The sequence below is a fragment of the Psammomys obesus genome, unplaced genomic scaffold, assembly GCF_907164565.1.
Source record: "Psammomys obesus unplaced genomic scaffold, mPsaObe1.curated_primary_1811, whole genome shotgun sequence".
Classification (NCBI taxonomy): Eukaryota; Metazoa; Chordata; class Mammalia; order Rodentia; family Muridae; genus Psammomys; species Psammomys obesus.
In genome coordinates, this window is record NW_026593286.1 from 10,096,886 (window position 1) to 10,119,975 (window position 23,090).

A 23,090-nucleotide genomic window follows, 5' to 3' on the forward strand; every position below is an offset into this window, starting at 1 on the left:
TGTGTGTGTGTGTGTGTGTGTGTGTGTGTGTGTGTGTGTGTGTGTGTAAGCATGTGAAGATGTGTGAGTTACTATATCTGAGTATGTGAGCATGTGAGCATGTGTGTGTATGCGGGGAGGGCACATGTGGAGGTCAGAGGTTGACTTAGGACGACCTCCTCAATCACTCCCCACATTAATTTTTTGTCTTATTTTTTATTTTTTTGAGCCTGGAGCTTGTCAATTTGGCTAGACTGGCTGAGCAATGATTCCTTAGGATCCCCCTGTTCCCACGCGGAAGCATCAAGGTCACACAGATGTCATCACACCTAGCTTTCACGTGGTTGCTGGGGATCCAGACACAGGCTCTTAGACTTGTGCAGCAAGCAGCTTACCCATGAAGCTTTCACACACCACTCCAGCCCTAGATCTTCCTCTCAAATATTTTAAATAATGCTGCTATAAACATCAGTGGGCAAATGCACATGGGAACTCACATTTGTGTTGCTGCTGCGTGTGTATCATCTCACTGAAGTTCCGTTTAAGTCTTTCAGAAACCACCAGAATGTTTTCCAAAACTGTTGCCCCTTTACAATCCTACAAGCAGTAGATGAGGGTTCTGGCTCCCAAACACTCAGACCAACCCTTGCTATTGTATCTTTTTAAATTTAGCTATAGCCATTGTAGTGATATAATGGCTATTCCTGGTCAACCCCAGTACAACTGGGCACACTGGTGAGGGACATTTTCTCAATTAAATCATTTGAAGTGGGAAGATGCACTTTCAATCTAGATCTCTGAGGTGGGAGGATAAACCTTTAATCTAGATCCTTCCAAATGGGAAGATCCATTTTTAATCTGGAATACTGTAGCGGCCTAGAGAAAGAACGTGGAAGAAGGGAGTTCTCCTTTTGCCTATTTGCTCTTGCTCTCCATTGCAAGTCCATTCCTTCACTGGCATTACAGCCTACTTCTTTGGGATTCCAACATACACTGAAGACCAGCTGAGACATTTAGCCTCATGGACTGAGCAACTACTGGATTCTTAGACCTTCCACTCATAGGCAGCCATTGTTAGACTAGCTAGCCTACAGTCTGTAAGCCACTCTAATAAATTCCCTTTATATACATACATATATATGTATACATAAATACACACACATATGAATGAATATATATATGTGTGTGTGTGTATATATACATATATATATATATATGGAGAGAGAGAGAGAGAGAGAGAGAGAGAGAGAGAGAGAGAGTCAATCTATAATTTCTGTTTCTCTGAGGAACCCTGACTAATACAAGCAGGTACAGGGAGGTATCTCACTATCTTGTTTTTGCAGCAGGTTCTCAAAAATCACCCAGGCTGGTCCTGCACGATGTAGCCCAGGCTAGCCTAGGACTTGTGAAATTCCTGCTTCCATCTGCTAAATGCAGGAACGTGCCACTGTTCCCAACCCTTTCACTGTACTGTGGTTTAATGGTCAACAGTGCTGAGAATCTTTTTATGGGTTGATTGGTCATTTGCATGCCTTCTTTAGAGAAATGTCTAGGTGACTATTGTAATATTCCACTGGCTAGGTTCTGTTTTGTTGAATATCCTTAACACAAACAAAAAATGACTAATGAAAAAAGCCATAAATAAATCTTTCTTAGAATTCGATGCATAATTATGAAGGCTTTGTTCACAGTGCAGTAAATACCACTGACTATTTACTCAGTACTTCCAACAGGCCCATTTCTATATTCTTTTTTTACATGACCCACAGCAGAATGATTTTCAGAATGACCCACATTCATGATTTTTAAAACAGGAGAAGTAAAATAAAAATTTCTAAATCCTCACAGTGGTTTATGACCAACTTGGGAATAGAACACAATTTCAGAGATGGATGCTCTCTTCAAACTATTCTCTACCAAATAGAATCATCAGAAAATTCAGGTCCCCCTCATGTATTAGGGATACTCTTAGCATGCTTCCTATGTGGCAAACAAGAGAGAATGTGACAGAATTGATAGAATTACAGATCTTTGCTTTTTATACACTTTAGCAAACACTAAGCACTGAAGAGGACAAAAGTGGTCAAGCCAAAAATCAACAAACTCACTTCATAAAGACTGAATGGAAGGTGTAGCCACTTCACAACACTAGTATGATACTTATAGGTAACTCACCAAATACAGCAGAATACTCCAGTAGTCCCTAAATGGCGAAACTGCCCAATCCCCCTGTCCCAGAATGCTAATTATTTTGTTGAAAGGCAAAACCAGAGTGGGTTATTTTCCCACATGGCTCATTATCATCATTAAAGCTCCGATGAAATATTGTGCTACAGAAGGGCTAAGCGGCAGTCCTACCTAAGCCACCCTGCACCACTCAGGTAATTCCAAACCCAGCTCTTCAGTTCTTCAGTGTGTAGCCAGAACCTGCACATGCAGATTCTCAACTGCACAGATGTTAACTGCAGGGATTTTAGGTAACATTTTCTTGATACAGAAAAAACAAAACAAAACAAAACATTTTTTCTACGTTATTCCTATGTTGAAAAAAAAATCCAGCAATGTTTTAATGAAATAAATCCAACAGCTCTGATCATATGAAAATTATAAAAATCTTACCTTGACACTTTACAGACAAAAATGTGGGGACAAAGAATGTAGAAAACCTTGTTGTTTTAAGTCAGAAAGGACTGGTGTGATAAAGGTTCTGTATCATCAATCATAAATCACCAAGACCAAAAATGCTATCAGTATCTATTATGATAATGGGTCCCTGATAAAACAAAACGTTTCAACAGCTGCTCTTCTAATGGCCAATCAGATGTTTTAAAGTCGTCATAATAAACAAGGACAGAGGAATCTAACAACCAGTGCTTAGGATAAATAAGCTTAAATTATGTCTTGTGATGAATACTTTTTAAGTTATATACTTTGGCTCTTTAATAATAATAATAATAAAACCCAAAAGCTCTTCTGGTTATCATTACTTTCTTAACTGTTCCATCTAGTTGTTAGACACATTCCAGGATTTCACAAGCAAAGAGATCAAGAAAAACAACACAGATTAGAAAAATTGGTAACAGCTTTTAAAACATTCGTTAGTTTCTTTGACCTCTAAGGAATTCCCCAACTGAAGGTGGCCATGTTAAGAATAAATCAGTACTTGCAAGGGATATGTATGCTCACATCAAAGTTGCTTAGATGACCATTAGCCAGGCCACCTGGGCCCTCTGTAGTGCTGTCTTTGAAGAAATCCAATCACTCCACAGGAAGGAATATAAATATGTTAATCTCACAGGACATCAAAAAGGAAGGTTAAAAATGAGCTTGGATTTCTGCCTTGAATTCTCAAGTCTGTCTGTATGCTGTTTCAATACCTCTCACAGAGGAAAGGAGAAAGGAGTAATGGAGAGGGTCTCCTTTACTGTCTTCAAAAAATATAAGTAAATGTGGCAAGAAGGAAAGGTAAAAAAGAGGGATGGAGAGAGAAAGGGAGAGGGACAGGAAGAGACAGAGAAACACACACACACCGGGGGGGGGGGGGTGAAGGAGGGAGAGAGAGAGAATAGAGTTGCTCTATTTCCTAAAGTGTTGTTGTCAGAGTACATGTGATTCTCACATTCCTACACAACAGAAAAGCAGAGGCAAATGAATCATTGGCTTGCATCCTTGTCCCAGCCTTTCCCTTAGCTAACTGTGTAAATGTGGCCAAATCATCCACCCTTCCTAAGCTGGTTTTTCAACTGTCATGCAAGATGTCAGGACCAGGAAGTCCATGACAAGCCATGTCTGTGCACGAGTATGGTGGTGCTAGTCCATTCAGCAAGAAGGCGGCGGCGGCGGCTGCTGCTGCTGCTGCTGGGTGTACATGTGTGTATGCGCGTGTGTGGCCACGCATGCATGCACATATGTGTCTGCACACACATGGGCCCAGACTGCATTATCAAGTGTGTGTGTGTCAAGGCCAGGAGATAATTTCAGCGGTCCTTCCTCGTGTCTCCGTGCTCTGGGGTCTGCTAAGCTGACTGGCTAGGCTAGGCTGGCTGGTGAATAAACCCTTAGGATCCAAACGTTTTGTGTTTTGGACACAAGACTTCTCTGTGTAACAGCCCTGGCTGTCCTGGAACTCACTTTGTAGAACAGGCTGGCCTTGAACTTACAGAGATGTGCCTGTCTCTGCCTCCAAAGTGCTAGGATCAAAAGCGTACACCACCAACCTCCAGCACTGTTGTTTATTTTTTAAAGCTGGGTCCTGGGAATCACACTCAGGTCCTTCTGCTTATGCACTAAGAACCTCACTGACCAAGCTCTCGACCCAGACTCTACTGTTGTTTCTGGTGGAGATTTACTAAAAGTGAACCAGAAGAGAAACCCCTTCCCTCAAGCTGTTAGTAGCCTTGTCCTCTGCCTCCTGCAGAGTATGAGTCAACAAGATGAGCAGATGGAAGGTAGAACTGTGATGGTTCTCCTGACCAGCTCTGATCCTCCCAGCCACACCGGCCAGGGAACATGTCTCTTCTATATCACCCACTGTAAGCTGGTTTCTATAAAGGACTGCCAACGTGCTCTTCCATGGATCACTGTTATCACCGCTGTCTATAATGACTGGTCATTCACACTATCTCGGTTCAGCTGACAACCACCACTTTATCCAGACCAAGCACAGACAAAGCTTCGTCTTGAGGCAGAGATAGAAACAAAGGCAGTTTTCCAGGTTGTGTGGTGTGGTGAGGTGAGAAGACCAGGGTGAAACACGTTCCCTGAGTGCAGAAGTCTTCCAGCAGAGCTGGAGGTGAAACCTGACCAAGAGGACTAGGCAAAAATTTAACAAATACTAGGATTATTAGTTATCCAGTTACATTACACCATGGCTCAGCTTTCATCTTCATCTAACTAGGCTTATGGTCTCTTTTGTTTCATCTTCTCAAATATACCCACCCCTATATACTCACTTATAAATATCCATGCCTACACCCATTCAATATACCCACACCTACATACCTACCCCTCCACTACATACGGAGAGAGGACCTGTTGTTCTTTTCTCTTACAGTGTCCATAACAGCACGCTCTAAAAGGTGACCTTCTCAGAGTACTGCTGAATGAAGTGTGTGCGTGTACACACACATATGTGCATATACACATATACATGCCCAAGCATGTGCATGTGTGCATACATGTATACACTACGTGTGCTCAGTGTTAGTTTTTTCACCACTGTGGCAAACACCCAAGAGAGCACCTTAACAAGATGGAGGAGGTGGCTCATGCTTTCGGATCACCTCTGCCTGTCCCTATTGTTAGGAGCATAAGGGAAGACAGAGCCATTGTCACGGAGAGGGAGCAGAGAAGCTGAAATGCTTACTTCATGGGGGCCAGGATGCAGAGAGAGAGAGAGAGAGACAGAGACAGAGACAGACAGTGACACAGAGAGACAGAGAGAGAGACTGAGAAAGGAGGGAGGAAGCAAAAAAGGGAGAGATGATGCCTGTCCTAGTAAGCTTCATTCATTCCTCTTTCATTTGAGGGGGTTTAGCCTACTAGATGTTATCACCCACATCCTAAAAAGGTCGTGCCCCTTCAGTTAACTGACTAAGGAAATTACATCACAGACATGCCCAGAAATGCCCTTTACTGATCTTTTAGGCAGATCTCAATTAGTCAGACTGACAATCGAGATCAACCATCAGATAAGTAATAACAACAATTCTTTGTACCTGTTAAAGGCCTAAGTAAGCCAGGATTCAAAAAAAAAAACAAAACTACAACCCATAGTCTGAATCCAACACATGGCTTATTTTCATAAGACAATTCCTGCCCTCATGATATAAGAAACAGCTGGCTAGTTAGAACAGGGTCAAATGGGCAATAAAGCCTGTAGTGTCTAAAACACTAACTATCCGGTGCTTCCTAAGAAAGGCTGCTGGCCTCAAATCTAACCTGTGCCATATTAACTGATGCAACTGTAAAATGCATACTGTGAATACATGTTGCAGTCATCCAAGTTAGGATGTGAGCTTCAGCTCGGGTGAGTACTCTCACCTAGCTACTGCTAGTGACTGCTACTGACTGTATACTCAACCAGCAAGAGGCCAGGGAGCTCCTTGGAGTCCTTCTCCTGTGGGCGCTAATGAGGACATGACCTTATAGTGGTTTGATTTCATTCCAAAGGCCTATGTCTAAGTACTGTCATGATAGGGGCTGGTATTTCAATATAAGCATCAGAACGAAGAGACATTCAGTCTATTGCATTGAGACAGCCAGTACCCACTACCACATCACTCAAAGCACCATCCAAAACTACAGTGCATCCACCCATGCTCTCCTCTCATGCAGTAGCGGAGTCCTCAATTGTATAGGTTAATGGTATAAATAAAGACACTAGATGCTTAATCTGGTGGTGGTGTTTGGAAACAGGACCTTTGCAAAGTCAGTCACCTTAGTTAGTGGTGCAGATCACCATCCAGTTCTCCCTGATTTGCCACACACACACACACACACACAATCACATCTGTTCCTGTCTCAAGGCGATGTGATGCTCTGTGCAGTCCCAGGACTCTTCTAGCAAAGGGCATCACTAGATCTGAGCTGAAGCTAGTACCACGTTCTTGAACTCAAAGCTGTCAGCTAAATAAACTTTTTTTCTTTACAGCTGGTCTATTCTCCCAGGATTGAGCATAAAGGCTATAGCTGAAAACAAGTCTTAGACCTGGACAGATAGTCCTTTCTATCTTTGTTATACAAAACCCCTGAGAAATGCATGCTGTTCTTGAAGCTGCATGCTATGAAAGCCCATCTTGGCATATTAGGACGAGCTAGAGCCTTCCTGAATGTGTAGATGAGCTAGACTGTGGGGAACTGTATCCCTGTGACCAGTCCTAACACTCTGCCAGTGGGAATCTTGGGTGACTCGGGGTTAATATGCACCTTATTGAATACAAGGGGCCTTTCACCAATCAGATAACTGTCTCATGCCAGTTACCCTCTTCTTTACCTTTCACTAACAACCTATCTCAAGCACCCTGGTTTACCCCACCCCACTCAGCTTCCAGGAAGAATCAAGGTACTGCTGTGTGACATGTGAGCTATCCTACATCCAAAGCCAATGCTATCTTAAAGCAGCTCCACGACGCTGTAGTTTTTTTTAAAAACAAGTTGAAATGTATGAAATGACATGAACTTACCTGCACCGTTAAAGTGGTACTGCTGTCTTGGATACTCAACACTGGAGGAAAAGATGCCTAAACACAGAGGAAACCAACATTTTAACAGAGGTCACATGGCTTTAACAGGTAACAGTTCTAACAATTGTGCAGTTCTTCAGGAGAAAGCCCAGAGTCACTTTAAATGACTTCTAAACAACTGTTAAAACAAACTTCATTTGTGTGTGTGTGTTGAGGCGGGGGTCAATAAACCCTCGGTTACATGCACTGTGGTTCCTTAAAGGTCCTAGGGGACACCAGCTGGCTTTTGCTTCACAGGACACCAGGCTTGGGTTCTGAAGCCACTGTAAAACCAGAGATGCTGTGGTGGATGAAAGTCTTCTCCAACAAGGGTATTACAAGGGCCACATTCCCTAACCTTCCTAAGGGACTCTCTCTCCGACACAGGTGAGCCAGACAAAGAGGCCCAGGCACACTCTCAGGATGACCCAGTTCTTTCAGGAAGCAAAAAACAGCAGGCTCCGCATTCTTGGCCATTTTTTTTTTTTTTACAAGTTCCTGTGTTACTTCAATTTTCAGCTCACTACACATCCTTTCTCTGCCTTCACCAGAAAACAATTTGCAGGCTATCTTTCAAACTTACTTTTTTCCTGTGTCACTTAAAAAAAAGATTGATGTAAAAATGTCTGCACAGAAAACAGTGTGGTATTAAGGCATTCCTCTCTCCCTCTAAAAAAAACACCCAAAAGCTTAAATGTTGTAATTGTGGGAAAAATCCTTTTTGAAAATTAAATCAACCATGTATCTAAATTTTATAGATTGTCCACACAGAGCTTTAAGATGCGTTAAATCTACAGACACATACAGGAAGTGGATAAAGACAGTGCAGTCACCCCCTTTATCAGTATTCATTGCCAAAGTGGCACTGTCCACCTGTGCTGAGGCTGTGACAGAACAGGGTACTGTTAGCAAAGTCTGTTCCTGTTCCCTCCTCCAAGTGCACACAGGCTGTGGTAATCGGCAAATGCTCGGGAATGGGCATCTGTGTAGATGCAGCACAGCCCTCTAAAAACCACCCCAGAGTGAAAACAACCTGCCAATAAAGGCTGCAGGAGGAGTACCCAGAAAAGCTTTCAGATGCCATGAATATTATATGGTTCTCAAGAACAACAGTCATCGGCACAAACTGTGAAAACAAATTATTTATGGTTCAAGAAAAGGTAAAATAGTCTCAGAAGATTTCCCATGAATAAAAGATGAAATATTAGAATGCACAAGGTCTATAAAACAAGTGTTTGCAAAACAGTTGCCTTACAAGTCAAAATCAGTACAGTATTTTATATTAAAGGGTTTAAATGCATTCACTACTAAATAAAACATTTTCATTGAACATTAGTTTAGAGGGGGACAAAACAAAGAAAAAGGGCAAAGAAAATAAAAAGCAGGCATCAAATCGCAAGAGATAAGTCACATGGCTTGGTCTCCTGTGAATACAATGCCTCGCCCACCAAGGACCTAGTGGTCATTCTGACCTCTTTAAATTACTGGCCCTGTACTCCAATCTAGGCTTGGTTTCCTCCTGTAACCTTGCCAGGCCTGTCTATTAATTCAAGGATTATTATAGAAAAATATATTATCGTAAGCTCACATTTTGAGGAAAATTATGGCTTTCTGCGAATGCTTTAGGTCTCAGGGTATAAGTCTATACCAGCATTTGCTCCTTAAGAACACTTCAGAATAGAAATTTGGGTTTGCATTCTTCTTCGTGGAGCAACGTGAGATGATGCTGCAATGGCTATCTTGTTATCTCTTGGTTTCAAGAGAAATCTAAGTATATTAGAACATCTCTAAAATGAAGCCCAAGGGGACTTAGGGCTGCCTGTGTGCACATTAGAAGGAAGACGACCATCTAACTGCTGTCAGGCCGAAGGTGTTTGTTATGTACCTGCACATGTTTCCATGATTTTCTTCAGAGGCCCCCGTGTGTACATCAGTCCAACGAGAATGCCGGCCAGATGTCCAGCAAAGGAAGTCCTAGGAGGAAAGGAGACCCTTTGTGAATGTTTGCTCTGTCTTCTCATTAGCTCGGTGTGTGTCAGTCACAGTCTGCATGATCTGTTCCACACTGAACCTTTTATGCTGAGTAGCATTTAACTGAGTCCAAAGAACAACATTTCTTACCCTAAAAGAAAAAAAAAAAAAAAAAAAAAGCAAACAAATACAACAATGAATAATAACGTCCACACATTTAAAAATACAACACCCTCCCTTAACTGGAGCAGATCTGCTTGTTCCTCCGAAATGGTGGAAGTCTTCCATCACGACAAGACATTGAAGGACTTCTAGTTCTTCTCTGGACCTGGTATCACAAAATATCAATGAAATCAGTTTTCTCTGCTCGGATTTCAATCTGGACTGCTCAGCCACCGTGAGGGACAGTGTCTGTCTGTCCTGTCCTGTCTATCTGCTGCGCACAGCCCAGCAGACAGCTGCATGTTTATGCATGACTGACGAGTAGAGCAATTAACCACTAAAACTCAGGACAGATGCCCTGACACACCACCCCGTTTGGTTTCATAAAGATCTTTCTGTCATTCTGAAAAAAGCAACAAGGAAAAGACTCCAAGCTTGAAGAATGGTTCGGGCACTGCCGGGTTCTCCTCTTCTGGAGTTACCACGTTAAGTCTGGCAATCGCTTATACAATAAAATGTATTTTCAGACACAGACGTTTACTGAGACAGCAGTATTTCTAGAGGCCTGCGGTTCCAGATTGGTTGTGTGCTGGGGACTGTGGAGAGTTCACTGCCTGACTGATCTGTCAGCCCAACTTCAAGAATTACTAGGGATTTATTTAACTGCATATTTCACCACCAAGATGGCCGAGTTCCTCTTGTCAAGTACCTGATGGATTGTGAGCTGTCTGGAACCATCTGAACACACACCGATGTGCACATATCCCTTCACCTTACTTAAACTTGCCTTTTCTCAGGTCTCACTTCCATACAGTTGGTAAGTAAGCTCCATCTGTGACACTTGTGGCACTGAAGCCTTTCTATACCTTCCCACTCTAGCTATGCATGTCCTTAGGACTAAACTCTTTGGGAAAAGTCCAACACTGGATATAAGCTGAGCACCGGATAAATACATGTTGGATGAACACAAGAAAATTGGCTAATGTGCCACTTAGAGCTTTTGCTCCAATACTAACCTGCAAGTAGTATTTGTCTGGAGAATAAGCCATGCCACATGCATGCTTTGGTACAGAATACCAGGCATGCACGTGGCTCCTGTTCTTGCGTTGTTCATCTGTTGTTCATCTCTTTCCTTTAGCCCAGATCCCGCCACACTCATCTCCGCACACCCAAACGCTCCCTGTGGCCTGAAGCCCAACCCTAAGTGCCGCTCCGTCATAAGCCATGAACTCCCCCTTTCTCCCGTCTGCCCTTAGGCCTGTTTCTTCTACATCATGGTAGCGCATATGCAGCTGCACTCATTGGCTGAGAGGGCTATTGTTTTCCCCAAAAATCTACCTCATGGTATTTAAACGCTAATAATAAAAAAATGGGATTGGTTAACTGTTTTCCATGGTACGGAAGGACAGTAAGAACATGACTTCTTGTTGGGGTGCCCTCACCCACATTCGTGTTCTTAATTTACCCCCTATTCAGCCGTCAACAACAACACACACCACTTGCCCTAGTCAGAAGTGAGAAAGTGGTGGCTTAAAGGCACAAAAAGAAGCCAGCTTTGATTTTAAAAGAAACTGACTTCAAATTAACTGAAAGGAACTTTATTTTTTAAAGAATCAGTAATTTTAAGACTTTTAAACCAAGCTTCACATTGAATCATATAGATATAAAATGGGAGGAAGTTTCAATTTAAAATCCAACCTATTAGACAATTAATCTTAAATCTCATTTACAGTTTGGAGCATAATACAGTACAATGAATTCCTTATCTTTATAATGGGTTTTCAGAAGCTTGAGTTATAATCTAATTGCTCCGATATAATTAAAACAGTAAAGGGGAGCACACATCATCCTCCCACCCTGAGCGGCCACACAAAGGTCCTAGAACAAGAAAATTTGCACTGTTGTTTTACTTCATTTATGCTCTAAGGAAGTGTTCGTTTTTTAAAATAAAAAGATGAGATTGTGATCTTAATCAAAACTGGGAATCTCACATCACACACCAAAAGCGGAAACTCACCACAGAGAAAGGAAGTGCAGCTTGTTTTAAGGAGTACTGTGACTCTTCCTTGCAGCTTGGAACCATTCACTAGTATGTCTCCCTTTAAGACACAGGCAGCCTGGATGCAAGAAACTGAGATGGGAAGTTACCTTTGGGAGCAGAAGGAAGCCTTGGACTTTGAGGAGGAAGACAGGGCAACCTTCAGAGTTACCTACTCTCACTGAAAACACGAAGTGTTAATCACTGTTACAGTTACTGTCCTTATAACTGAGAAAAAAATACCCGACCAGAGCAACTTAGGGAAGGAAGGATTTCTCGCCACTCATAGTTTGAGGGAACAGCCGGACATGGCGGGAGGAGCTTGAGGCAACTGGTCACACACTGTATTCACAGTTGGGAGTGGCACTGCTAAGGTGAGTCTTCCTACCTCAATTAACCTACAAAATCCTTTGTAAGCATGCTTGTCTCCTGGTTGAGTCTAGACCCTGTCAAGTTGACAATTAATGTTAAGCAATCACAATTCTGTCCCTAGTCAACTTTTCACTCAAATTCATTACTTTTAAATCATAAGCTTCCCATTCCTATACCCTTAGATGATGACTGTTTAATATTGCAGAAATGTTTTGTCCAACTTGGAGAGCCCACATAGTCTTTTGATTCTAACACTGAAACTCCAGGCAACCTCTTATCTGCAGGCTTCCATAAAATAAAAACAAGTGTCAGGCTTCTGGTATACAGTGGCACAGAGTCCACATCCCCATTGCTGCTGTATTCTCAGAAGACGAGAATGCTGCACACAAATGGCCTCAAGCCAGTCCCACATAGCATGCCTGTTCCTTCTGAAGCTTCCTGGGCTGGGCCTCCACTGCACACATTTCTCTTCAGCATTCTTGTATTTTAAGCACCCACCAATATAATCCATTAATCCTGGCTTACAGTACCCAAGGGCATTTCTAGCCCAGAGTCCAAAATTTTCCACAGTCCTCTTTCAAACAAGTTCCAAAGGCCTGAAAATCACATTGTTGGATTTATCCCAGCAATGGACGCACTTCTCAGTATCAGTTTCTGTATTAGTTACTTTTTCTACCGCTGTGATAAAATACCTGACAAAAACAACTTAAAGATGAAAGGACTTATTTTCCATTAACTTTGGCTTGGATAGCATGGTGATCAGAGCTTGAAGCAGTTGGTTGCAACATACCCACAGTCAGGAGCAGACAGCAGTGAATGCTGGTGCTCAGCTCTAGTCTTTTTACTCACTTCAAGACTCTAAGCCAGTCTTCTAGATAATCCCTCACAGGCATTCACAAAGGCTCTCTATACAGTCCTTCACAGGGGTGCCCAGGGACTTCCCTTCTCAACGAGTTGAGGTCTTGTCAATGTGACAGCCAATACGAACCATCACTGAGACTATTAATAATCTTGATGCTAAAAAGAAATTTTGATCTCAAACTTAGCTACTTTTGTGTTCAGCTATATGTGGAAACTGACATCAGCAACCTGGAGTGAGAGCAACTGATCACAAGCAGAAGAATCTCAGAGACTAGTGCCATGCCAAGGTTGTCGTATGATAAGCTGGGAAAATACTGTTACTCTGGGGCGGAGAGAATTGCCTCCTATCTGTAATGCCAGCATTTGGGAATCCGAGACAAGAGGTTGTCCATGAGTTTAGGCAGGCCAGGGCCACAGAATGAGTCTCAGACTATCCAAGGCTACAAAGTGAGACCTTGTCTCAAAAACAAACATAAAATAAGTGAGCAAAAAAACCCAAACAAACATTTTCTCAGTAACCAAATCACTGAAAAAGGCAACAATCTATGCAAAGGACCTGAGTTTAATTGCCCTCATTGTTTTGCTGTTGTTTCTGCAATCCTATCACTCATTTCTAGGTTCACTTTCCTCCTTGCTCAAATGAAATTTTTAGCAATTGAAAATGAAAATTAAAAAACAAAAACTTTTTTTGTGGCTCAGTGTCCTAAAAGGTCTTTATTTTAGCAGTCTCTGGTGTCTGGTGGCTTCTAATAAATGGAGGCAGCCACGTTCCCCACAGAAAATCTGTCTCTTCTCCTGCCTTCTAAGATCTTCTCTTTACCATGGTCCTGTGGTCACACACCACCATCATTCCAGTTTCACATTGCTTTATTTAACCTGCTTACAATTTGGTATGCTTTTTGATATTCAACCCTCTCGTGTGTTTCTACAGTTAATAAAATTCCCAGTCGTGACCAGTTTTTGTTATATTTTTACATATAATATGTGCATACTATATATGATATGTATATATGTGTATATATGTATCTTTGTGCATATGTATGTATCTTTATGTATATATAACAAAAACATGTATATGTATATTTGTTGACATGTATTTACATGGGTATGTGAGGGGGAAATAAAAAAATAAAAGATGCAAAGCTAAAATCAATGACATCATGTATGACTTATTAGAATAATGACTGTAGAAACACAACTTCTGAGCAAAATTAAGACAAAGATGCTACAGATTTTGTTATGTAAATGATATGCAGGTATCATTAACATGCTCTTTCCCAGGGAGGGAGTCACCATTAGCTGACCGTGGCCCTGTAGGAAGACATTTGTAAATTGTTATGTAAAATCACTCCTGTTCTCATGTGCTGCTGTCAAAGCCTAAAAATCTGAAGCTGTGATTGAAAGCTGTGACAAGCTATAAAGGTCCTCCCCTGTTAAATGGCAGATTCTTTCCACAGTTGAAGGGAGCTTCCTCTCCAGCAAGCAGACACTGTATTACCACAGACACAGCCTCACAGTGTGAGCAGAGCCCATGACCTCATTAAGGGCAGGAGCTGATGGAGACACAGTGTTGGACAAGGGAAGGGAAGATCTTGTAAGGGAAGGGGCCTACAGTACTTGCCATAATCTCTCCTGTAAAAGCTATTAACACCAGTTGGGGACCTAGTTGATCAGAAGCTCTGGGGCTTGGGGAGCTGAATAAATGTTCTTAGGATAGCAGTGCAGGTACATGACAGAGTGAGGATTTCTGACAGTCCTGAATATTAATGCCACAGGAGACTGTTTTACTGTTTCTTCCCAGGATAAACTGCCCCCAAATGGCCTATTTTCTGTTTTTGATGTCTTCCCTGACCACTTAACCAGCATGTATTTTCGGCCATGGAATGTGGGAAGGACTGAGTCTGTGAATAGCTTTACCATGCCTCCCTAGCACCTTTGGCATCCCAGGTACAGTAGCTCCTTTTTGAGGCTCTCCAAAGGGAGGATCTACATAGGAAACACGTCTTGTGCTATCTGTTTTGTTTTCTTCAACACAGTGCCAACTGGAGACATGAGACTGGTGACAGACTACTACTGAGGAATTCTGTGAGGGGCCATCAAAAGTGATCGGCATAGAAATAAAAGTCTAGGGAAAACAGAAGGAGGACCGCTTGGGAGCTGGAGTATGGAGGGGAAGAGAGGAGCAATGAGGTGAAAAATGAATGAAGTACAATGACATATGTGTGGTTTGTATAGAAATGGCCCCTATAGACTCATATATTTGAATGCACAGTCACTAGCAAGTGACACTATTAGGAGGTGTTGCTTTGTTAAAGAAAGTGTGTCATCAGGGGTGGGCTTTGAGGTTGCAGAAGCTCAAGCCAGGCCCTGTATCTGTCTGATACACACACTCTGTCTCTGTCTCTCTTCCTGCTGCTTGCTGATCTAGATGTAGAAATCTCAGCTTCATCTCCAGCAACATGCCTGCCTGCATGCTGCCATGCTTCCCACCCTAACAATAATGGACTAAACCTCTGAACCTGTGAGCCACTGCCCCCCCATTAAATGCTTCCCTTTATAAGAATTGCTGTGATCATGGTGTCTCTTCAGACCGACAGAAACCACAACTGAGATGACACACATGTTCAAAGCCATCGTAACAAAACTTGCTTAGTATGCTAGCTAAAAACTAATAATAATAAATTGGGGTTCCTGCAAAGGCAGAGAAGCCTTTCTAAGATGACGGATGATGTCTGACAACTTCCTGGTTGTCAATTCCACCTGCCTATGACAGGCGGCAGGATTAATTCCTTAAGCTGAGTCAATAAGAAATTATTCATTTACTCAAATATTTACCGACTGACTACCACATAAACAAGATAAAAAAAAGTCCCTGTCTCCTTAAGTTTATAATCTACTGGGATAGATAGGAAGATAAATGGAAGGGCAGAGAGTCAGACAGACAGAGAAACCGAAAGCTGTAAGCATAAAAAAGAGGTTACTTTCCACAGTATGGTGTGGCATGCTTTCTCAAGTGTCATTGACAGTGGCGCTGTAGGAGATGGAGCTGACCGCTCAGAGGCAGTATGCTGGCTAGCTTTTGAGAAAATGTCTCCCTAAGATCTGGCTGTAAGTAGGCCTGTAGAGCATTTTTTTAAAATTAGTGATTGATAGAGGAGGGAGGGCCCAGCCCAATGTGGGTAGTGCCACCCATGAGCTGGTGGTCCTGAGTTCTTTAAGAAAGCAGGCTGAGCAAGCCGTGAGGAGCAAGACAGTAAGCAGCTCCTTCTGGGACCTCTGTCTCAGCTCCTGCCTCCAGGTTCCCGCCCACTTTGAGTTCCTGCCTTGGCTTCCCTCAATAGACTGTGACTTATTATATATTAAACCCAAAGTTCTCTGTGTTTACATAAAAAGCACAATTAAAGGCTTTAGCTCAAATAATCATAAACAGGTTTTCTACCTGTACAAGTCCTTCAGCAGAACATATGTGTGGGGGCATGAGTGTGCACATGCATTCACACACATGGGATCATTCTTGTAGGGGCTGTCCTAAATGCAGGGAGAGAGGTAGTACCGTTATCCCCATTATAACAAATGCCAGTGGCTCCCCGCCTAATCATTATGACAACTAAAAGCAATCGTGTACATTTCCAAAATCACCCAACCCAATGGAAAACATTAGCTTACCCCCTGGATTATGCTTATTAAATATTTATTTATGTTGCTTGATGACCTTTAATCATGAGACCTCAAAATTTTTTCTTTGAAAGCATTTCCCATGTGAATATACTGTGTACAAATTCTTAGAATTCCTAGGAAAGCTACAACATATTGAACTGATATACAGAGAACTTTCCCCATAACTAAAATGCACATGGGGAATGGGAGTGTTAGAAAGAGGCTATGATCACTTCCACACTGAACTCTGCTAGAGTAAGCTCAACTTGGCAAGAGAAAATGTTCTGCCATCTGTTCCCAGCACAGAGAAAAACACTTCTGGAGCCCACATGACTGTGTATTTTCCCCATCACCTCCAGAGAGTAAATTAAAAAAACAAAAAACAAAACAAAAGGAAGAGTAGTACTGTTTACAGCCTGATCTTTGCATTTGCTCCTGTGGTGACGCAAACGGACAATGCTGTCCTGAGCTCAGCCCTTGGAAGGCATTTCAGATGTGCAATGACTGGCCCTTTGGTGCCTGTGCTCAGTGCAGCTGCAGGAAGGGGCTGACATCCATTAATGGGAGTTCAAGCTGATGGGGCAACACAGACAGGTTCAACAATAGGGCTGTGACAGTGGCCTCTTCATTTCCACCGTACACACAGTAACAGTGTGGATGGGTGATCTGTCCCGGGTCCACATCTCCATCTGTTGATCTTCAATTCTAGCTGCACATGTGAACCTCATGAAAAGGTTTCTCAGGTGACTTGGACATTGATACTGTTTGGTTTGTAATTTTGGGTGTTGTTTTTACTCCCCCAGTGGTTATAATATAGTAAAGATTGTTACCTTAACCCCAAGTTCTAATTCCAATTGCTAGGTATCAGCTGATATGTTAGGCCAAAAAAAATTTTTTTTAAGAGCAGGCAAGACTCCACACTTTATAAATGACCACATAGGAATGACATTTGTTTTCGTTTCTCTTCCTGCTAAGTTGGTCTTATTGAATGCATTGTTGTTACCTGAATACGTACAACCTGGCAAATGCAAGAGAAGCAGCATGAACTTACTTCAAAAGATTTACAAGGTTTTTGGGTTTATAAAAACCTGGTAAGAGACTAGAGAAACGTCTCTGTAATGAAGAGAATTTCTGCCTTTGCAGGGAACCCAGCTTCAATTTCTAACACTTGCATGAAAGCTCAGGACCAGCTGACTCCAGTCTTCTGGTCTGTGGCATGGTAAGCATATGGCACACACAGAAGCATACCAGTCCACATGCAGTCATCCGCATGAAATATAAACAAGTCGCAAGGAAAGCGTAGTCAGTTTCCTGACAAATACAACATGTGAGACGAGATGATGACGGTGGGTGGTTTGAGAATAAAGCTTTAAACGATGAAAACTGAAATAGGATACCACTGGTAGCTCATTGTGTTTCCTTCCCGGCATTCTTTATGTTGATATTAACCAAGAGTGCAGAACCGTCAGCTACAAGGTTCTGGAAGCCATCCATTAGAGCAGAATCTGTTTCTGCAATGCTGCCTGCCACACTGGACATCTAGGTGCACAGGTATAATTCCCCTCAGATCAGAGCAGTGTCAGTTAAAGAAGCAACCTCACCTCTCCAGGGCCACGAGGAAGAGTTCCTTATCTCCCTTCTTGGTAGCTAGAGCACAGGCATATGACCTACACTTTGCCAGTCTGATAGCTATGCCTTATGTACAAGGATAAGAATCTAGTGATGAGATCAGCCTAAGGAAACAGTGGTCAACTGCAAAAAGCATCACTCGGTTCTATAGGTTTCTCCACCCTGGATTTTCAGTATTCTTAACAGCAGCTGAAACAATCTAATAGCCTTCTAGTCAGTCCTTTCCTGATTAAGTGGGCCATTGTTGTATATTCTGGAACTGACAGTCTTGTAGAGATGCAGCATGAGAGTTCATGGTCACCTCTGTCACTGTAGAGAGGGCTGCCCGAAACTGAAGTGAGGTAGGCTGACTTTGAGATACCCCCTTATTTCTGGCTCTCAACCCATTATATGACCTTCACTCTGTCCATGAATGGGACCCATGACTTGTTTGTAAACCAACAGAATAAAGCTTGTCACTTTCATATTTATGGTTCCTAAGCCTTCAGTTTCTACCTCACCAGCAGAATCCTAGACGTAGGAGACTAAAACTTGATTCCAACTGACATCAAGACTTAGCTCAACAACCCACGAAAGGGCAAATTCTTCTAACAGCCCCAAGGACTTGAAAGAAAACCCATCCTGAAACAAGCCTCCAGACGAGACTTCAGGGTGACTGTCACCTTTGTTACAGCCCATGAGACAACCTGAACAGACATATGGATAAGCCACGTCCAGGCACCCGAGCTATAGAAACAGATGTGACAAGTGTGTGCTTCTTAAGTCAGTACACTTGTTGCTTAGCAGCAGGTGACTAACATAGTAGAGCCAAGAGGCAGACACTGGAGTGGAGTTCCAGAGTTGTAGGGACTGCTGGAGCCTGGGAACCATATCATATTGGAAATACCTGGAACCGCACTGGGCACCACTGGCAATTTTAATTACACAGAGCTAATAGTTATCCTATTGTTTAATAAGTTCACGGGGTTTCCTTAAGCTGTGGCCAAAAGAATCCTGGCCAAGAGGAGAAAGATGACATAGGCCATAAAGAATCAGGGAGTCTCAGAGAGGAGTCACTCGCTACACACTGTGTTCACTTCCTATGTGGGCCAAGACTCCAGGGAGACAAAGATGTTGCCATGCCGATGACAAGACATTAAAGCTACTGCATTAATCCCAGGGATTGCACTCTTTAGCTTGACACAGTGCGAACACTCCTGTGTAGGTTGTAGTAAGAGTCATGCTGCATGAATGGGTGAAATGCATATGGAGGAATTCTCCAAACAGTGGCCATGCCAGAGGGCAGATCACAGCTCTTCAATTCAGAACGCCACTTCTATGTCCGTCCTCTTTTCAATAGCTCTTTAAAATCCGCCTTCATTTCCAGAAAGCTGTTGCCAGATGATTTCCAAAGGAGTCCACAACTGATTATGCTGCCAGAAGACCTCCGTATGCTCTGACTGGCCTGAGCTTAATTCATAAGCCAGCACCCATAGGGGACAACACACAGACAGGCGCTAACACGGCAGCAGCATTTTCTGGGTTACCTCTCAACAAGCCACAGCTTGAATACAATTACTGTCCCACTTCAGAGATAAGAAACTAAAATTAGAAAGCTGCTGAGCCAAGGACCCAGGGCTGTGAAAGCCAAAAAGTAGGTGTGGCACTCAGCACAGAGACACTGAAAGAAATAAATTTATCCAGTAAATCCATGCCTGGAGGCTGAGGGAACACCCTCTGCAGCCTTGACTGGATTTGCAGGTCCCTGAAAAAGTCTGATCTGGATTTACAGTCTACACAAAGGAACAAGGAAGCAACCACAATTACGATGGTCAGGTACAAAGCTATTCATGTAGCGCAAGTCTAACAAGACCATAGTCATGTTTTGAAGCACAAAATACTTCCAGAACATAATCTACTCTGCTGACTTGCATTCTTCAACGTTTCACAAAAAACAAACAAACAAAAGGAATTACTTCTTTTCACTCTTCTTTGATAGGATGGCTTTAGTCAGGGTCACTACTTTCTGAAAACATTGCCTTTTCCACACACATACCTAGTTCTGGCTTTTCACTGTTGGGTCTTGGCTGAACCTTATAGACAATTGTATGCAAAAGATCTAAGAAATCCAGATGGAAAGAGGGCTAGGGCTGGTTACTGAAACTGTGAGCTCCCAGAAGGCCCTTGGACTATGTGGAGTATGTAAAGAACTCAACAGCCCAGCAGTTCCTACCAGTAGCTTGAGGTCCATGTTAGCAAGAGCTGGGTGACACGGCGTGCCACTGCACCTACCGTATGCTAAACAGTACATGATTGGGTGCTCCAGGCACGTGATGGCAGCCACACGCACTGTGCTCTGAGAGACCCTGGGAAGGGATTTACAGAATTTGCTGATTTTTTGCAGTTAGTTTCTTAGGGCAAACCTTTAAAGTTACCACAGCAATGCTCAAAGTTTTCAAGGTATTGTTTGAAGACAAGTATGTTCCACTGAACTCTAACTACCAACTTTCTGTGGGTTTCAGTCACTTCCCAAGCCTTATAAATACATATGGAACATTCTGTTAGGAGAGCCTTTTGACTCCTTGGAGATATGCATATCACAGAGGCCCAGTCACTCCTGAGCATGAGCGCTCCCATTCTTATCAACAGAAAACACCCACAAGTCATGAACAGGATACTCTTAGACAAAAGGTTTGGCCAGAAAAACCATAGTTCTTTGCTACTCTTTGGCAGGAGGGAGGAATGTGCCGTATTACACTTTCCACTTAGTGAGTTTTCACAGGGTGGAAAAAAAGGGTTTTTTTTTGTTTTTGTTTTTGTTTTTGTCACATCTTAAAAAAAGAAATGGGACAGGAAGAATAAGAGAAGGGTGACTAATGAGCCAATGATAAAAGTGGCTAAAACTCACCATGACCTGCGATTGCTGCTTTTCCACTGCTGTTCAGCTCTTGAACACGAGAGTGACTTTTGATGAACTCTTCAGGCAGAGCACAGCCATTAAGGGCTAGCTGGCAAGCACTGAGCAATCTACTTCTCACTCCAAGTCAACTGTCTTCTGTCTCCTCTGTCTGTACTTCTGAAGCACTCAGAGGAAGCAGAAAGAGGCAGCCACCACACGCCAGCCATCATCTCAGACGAAGCAGACAAGACCTGCTGTCAGGAGCCTAGCTCTCCATTTGCAACATGCAGCATCTATTGGAATGACTGTTCTGCAATTGTTTAAGAGAAAGACTAAGCCAGCAACAACCAAAGTTTATCTACTCCACACTGATTACTAGGACAGGATGGATGGGAGAGATTCGGAGCAATTCATGGTGCCTTCTTGTATATGCAACACAAAAGAGAACTGCAAGTTTGTAAAGTCATTTTCTGCTGCCTGGATGGTGCTGAATTATTTAAAACTCATTTGAAACACGCACACACACACTTTTGACAGTTTTTAAAATACCGTTTGACAACAGCATCTTCAGCATCTATAAAAGCATATGTGGCAAGAAAGCAGATTATGTGCACATTGTCTTTCATTAGCAGGTCTGGGTTATTTTTACCCGAGGTGCATTGCACCTTACCATGGTGCTTTAGAGAAACGGGGGCTGAGAAGCCTCTGCCTGAGTTCAGATTACTCAGTATGTATTAATACCATCTTCTCAGTAAGAGGGACTGGTTCATCAGAGTCGTCAAGTTAACCCTCCTGGGCAAGGCTCCCAGGAAAGGTACAGAAGAACTATGAACTCCCAACCAACTGACACCAGGACTGAGTGCTCTCTGCGTGAGAACTCACTGAATAAAACCCAAAATGTAACTTCAAAGGAGTCTGAGGATCTGGTTGAAAAACAGCAATTATAACACATCAGGGGCACACAAAAAGTTCTGAAAAATTATATTCCACTCTTTGAATCATGAGAACTCAATGAGATTTCTTCCTTATATGAAAAAGTCATGCTTGAGTATTTGCCTAAGTGTTTTCAAACAGGGTGAGCTGTCTTAAAGCAGCAAACTCCATTCTCTCACAAAAATATACTCTCTAAGATAATCTGATCTCCTCTCTGTCTAGGGTGATATATTGGTTTTCAAAACCACTTACTGAAGTTTTCTACTTTTTTTTTCTTTTTAAGACTTTTTATTTTACTTTTTGTGTATGAATGTTTTGTATGCACCAATAAGTATGCACCATGTCCATGCCTGGTGCCTGTGGAGGTCAGAAGAGGGTGTTGGATCCCCTGGAATTGGTGATACATACAGATGATTACGAGTCACCATGTGCGTGCTAGTAACTGAACTAGGGTCTGGTCTTCTGTAAGAGCAACAAGCGCTTTTAACCACCAAGCCATCTCTCCTGACTAATCTTCCTTCCTTCCTTCCTTCCTTCCTTCCTTCCTTCCTTCCTTCCTTCCTTCCTTTCTTTTTTTTTTTAGGTTTTTTGAGAGAAGGTTTCTCTGTGTAGCCCTCGCTGTCCTGAACTCACACTGTAGACGAGGCTGTACAGAGATCTCCTTCTTCTGTCTCTGCATGCTGTGGTTAAAGGTTTGCACCACCACTGCCTGGCAATTGATCTTTCAAAAGTGTAAATTCTTCATGTATCAATTCTATCATATTTGGCTCTTATTTTATTAAATTTTGCCTTTCCCTGCATTTTGGCCAATTGTCGTTTTCTGTTTGCCTCTGTCTGTTGCAAAGAGAATCTCCTTTCAAGAGTGACAAGAACTACACTTATAGGTATAAGGATAACTTTAGAATGCAGTTAAGGATTAAGCTGGTCTAGTAAAGTGGTGAAAGTAGGTTCTCCTCTTAGATCCAGGATCTCACTAACCCCTGGTAGTTGGCTAGATTTCTAGTACCAAGTATGATTTCTTTCCTGTTGAGCAATTAAGTCTCTTCATACAGTTGTTAGTTATTGCCAAGATATAAGTGCCACTCATATCTTGGGACAGGCTTTCTGGTCAGAACTAGCTCATAATCTTCCAACTCCTGTGTCTAAAGTATGTGGTGTGGTATGTTTACCAGTTTGGCTACCCTTTAACCAGAGGCAACAATAAGAGTCTATATTGTCTTGGGAGTCTCTTAAACTACCTGACTAAAACACAAAAGGTTTTCCCCTTTCATTTCCCAATACCAAGTCATATACATACCAGCAACACTAAATGGACTCAGCAGGTTGTATTTATTTAATTCATATATATATATATATATATATATATATATATATATATATATATATA

At 42.4% G+C, this 23,090-nt stretch overlaps 1 protein-coding gene across 1 annotated transcript in view; it reads right to left on the reverse strand.

The window, feature by feature from the left end:
- Positions 1–23,090, reverse strand: part of Rhbdd1 (rhomboid domain containing 1) — a 118,973-nt gene that overhangs the window by 56,116 nt on the left and 39,767 nt on the right. The window contains exons 4-5 of the mRNA XM_055616420.1: positions 9,088–9,176; positions 7,164–7,220 (exon numbers count right to left, since the gene is read on the reverse strand). Coding sequence (XP_055472395.1) covers positions 7,164–7,220; positions 9,088–9,176 — 146 coding nt within the window. The remainder of the gene's footprint in view (positions 1–7,163; positions 7,221–9,087; positions 9,177–23,090) is intronic.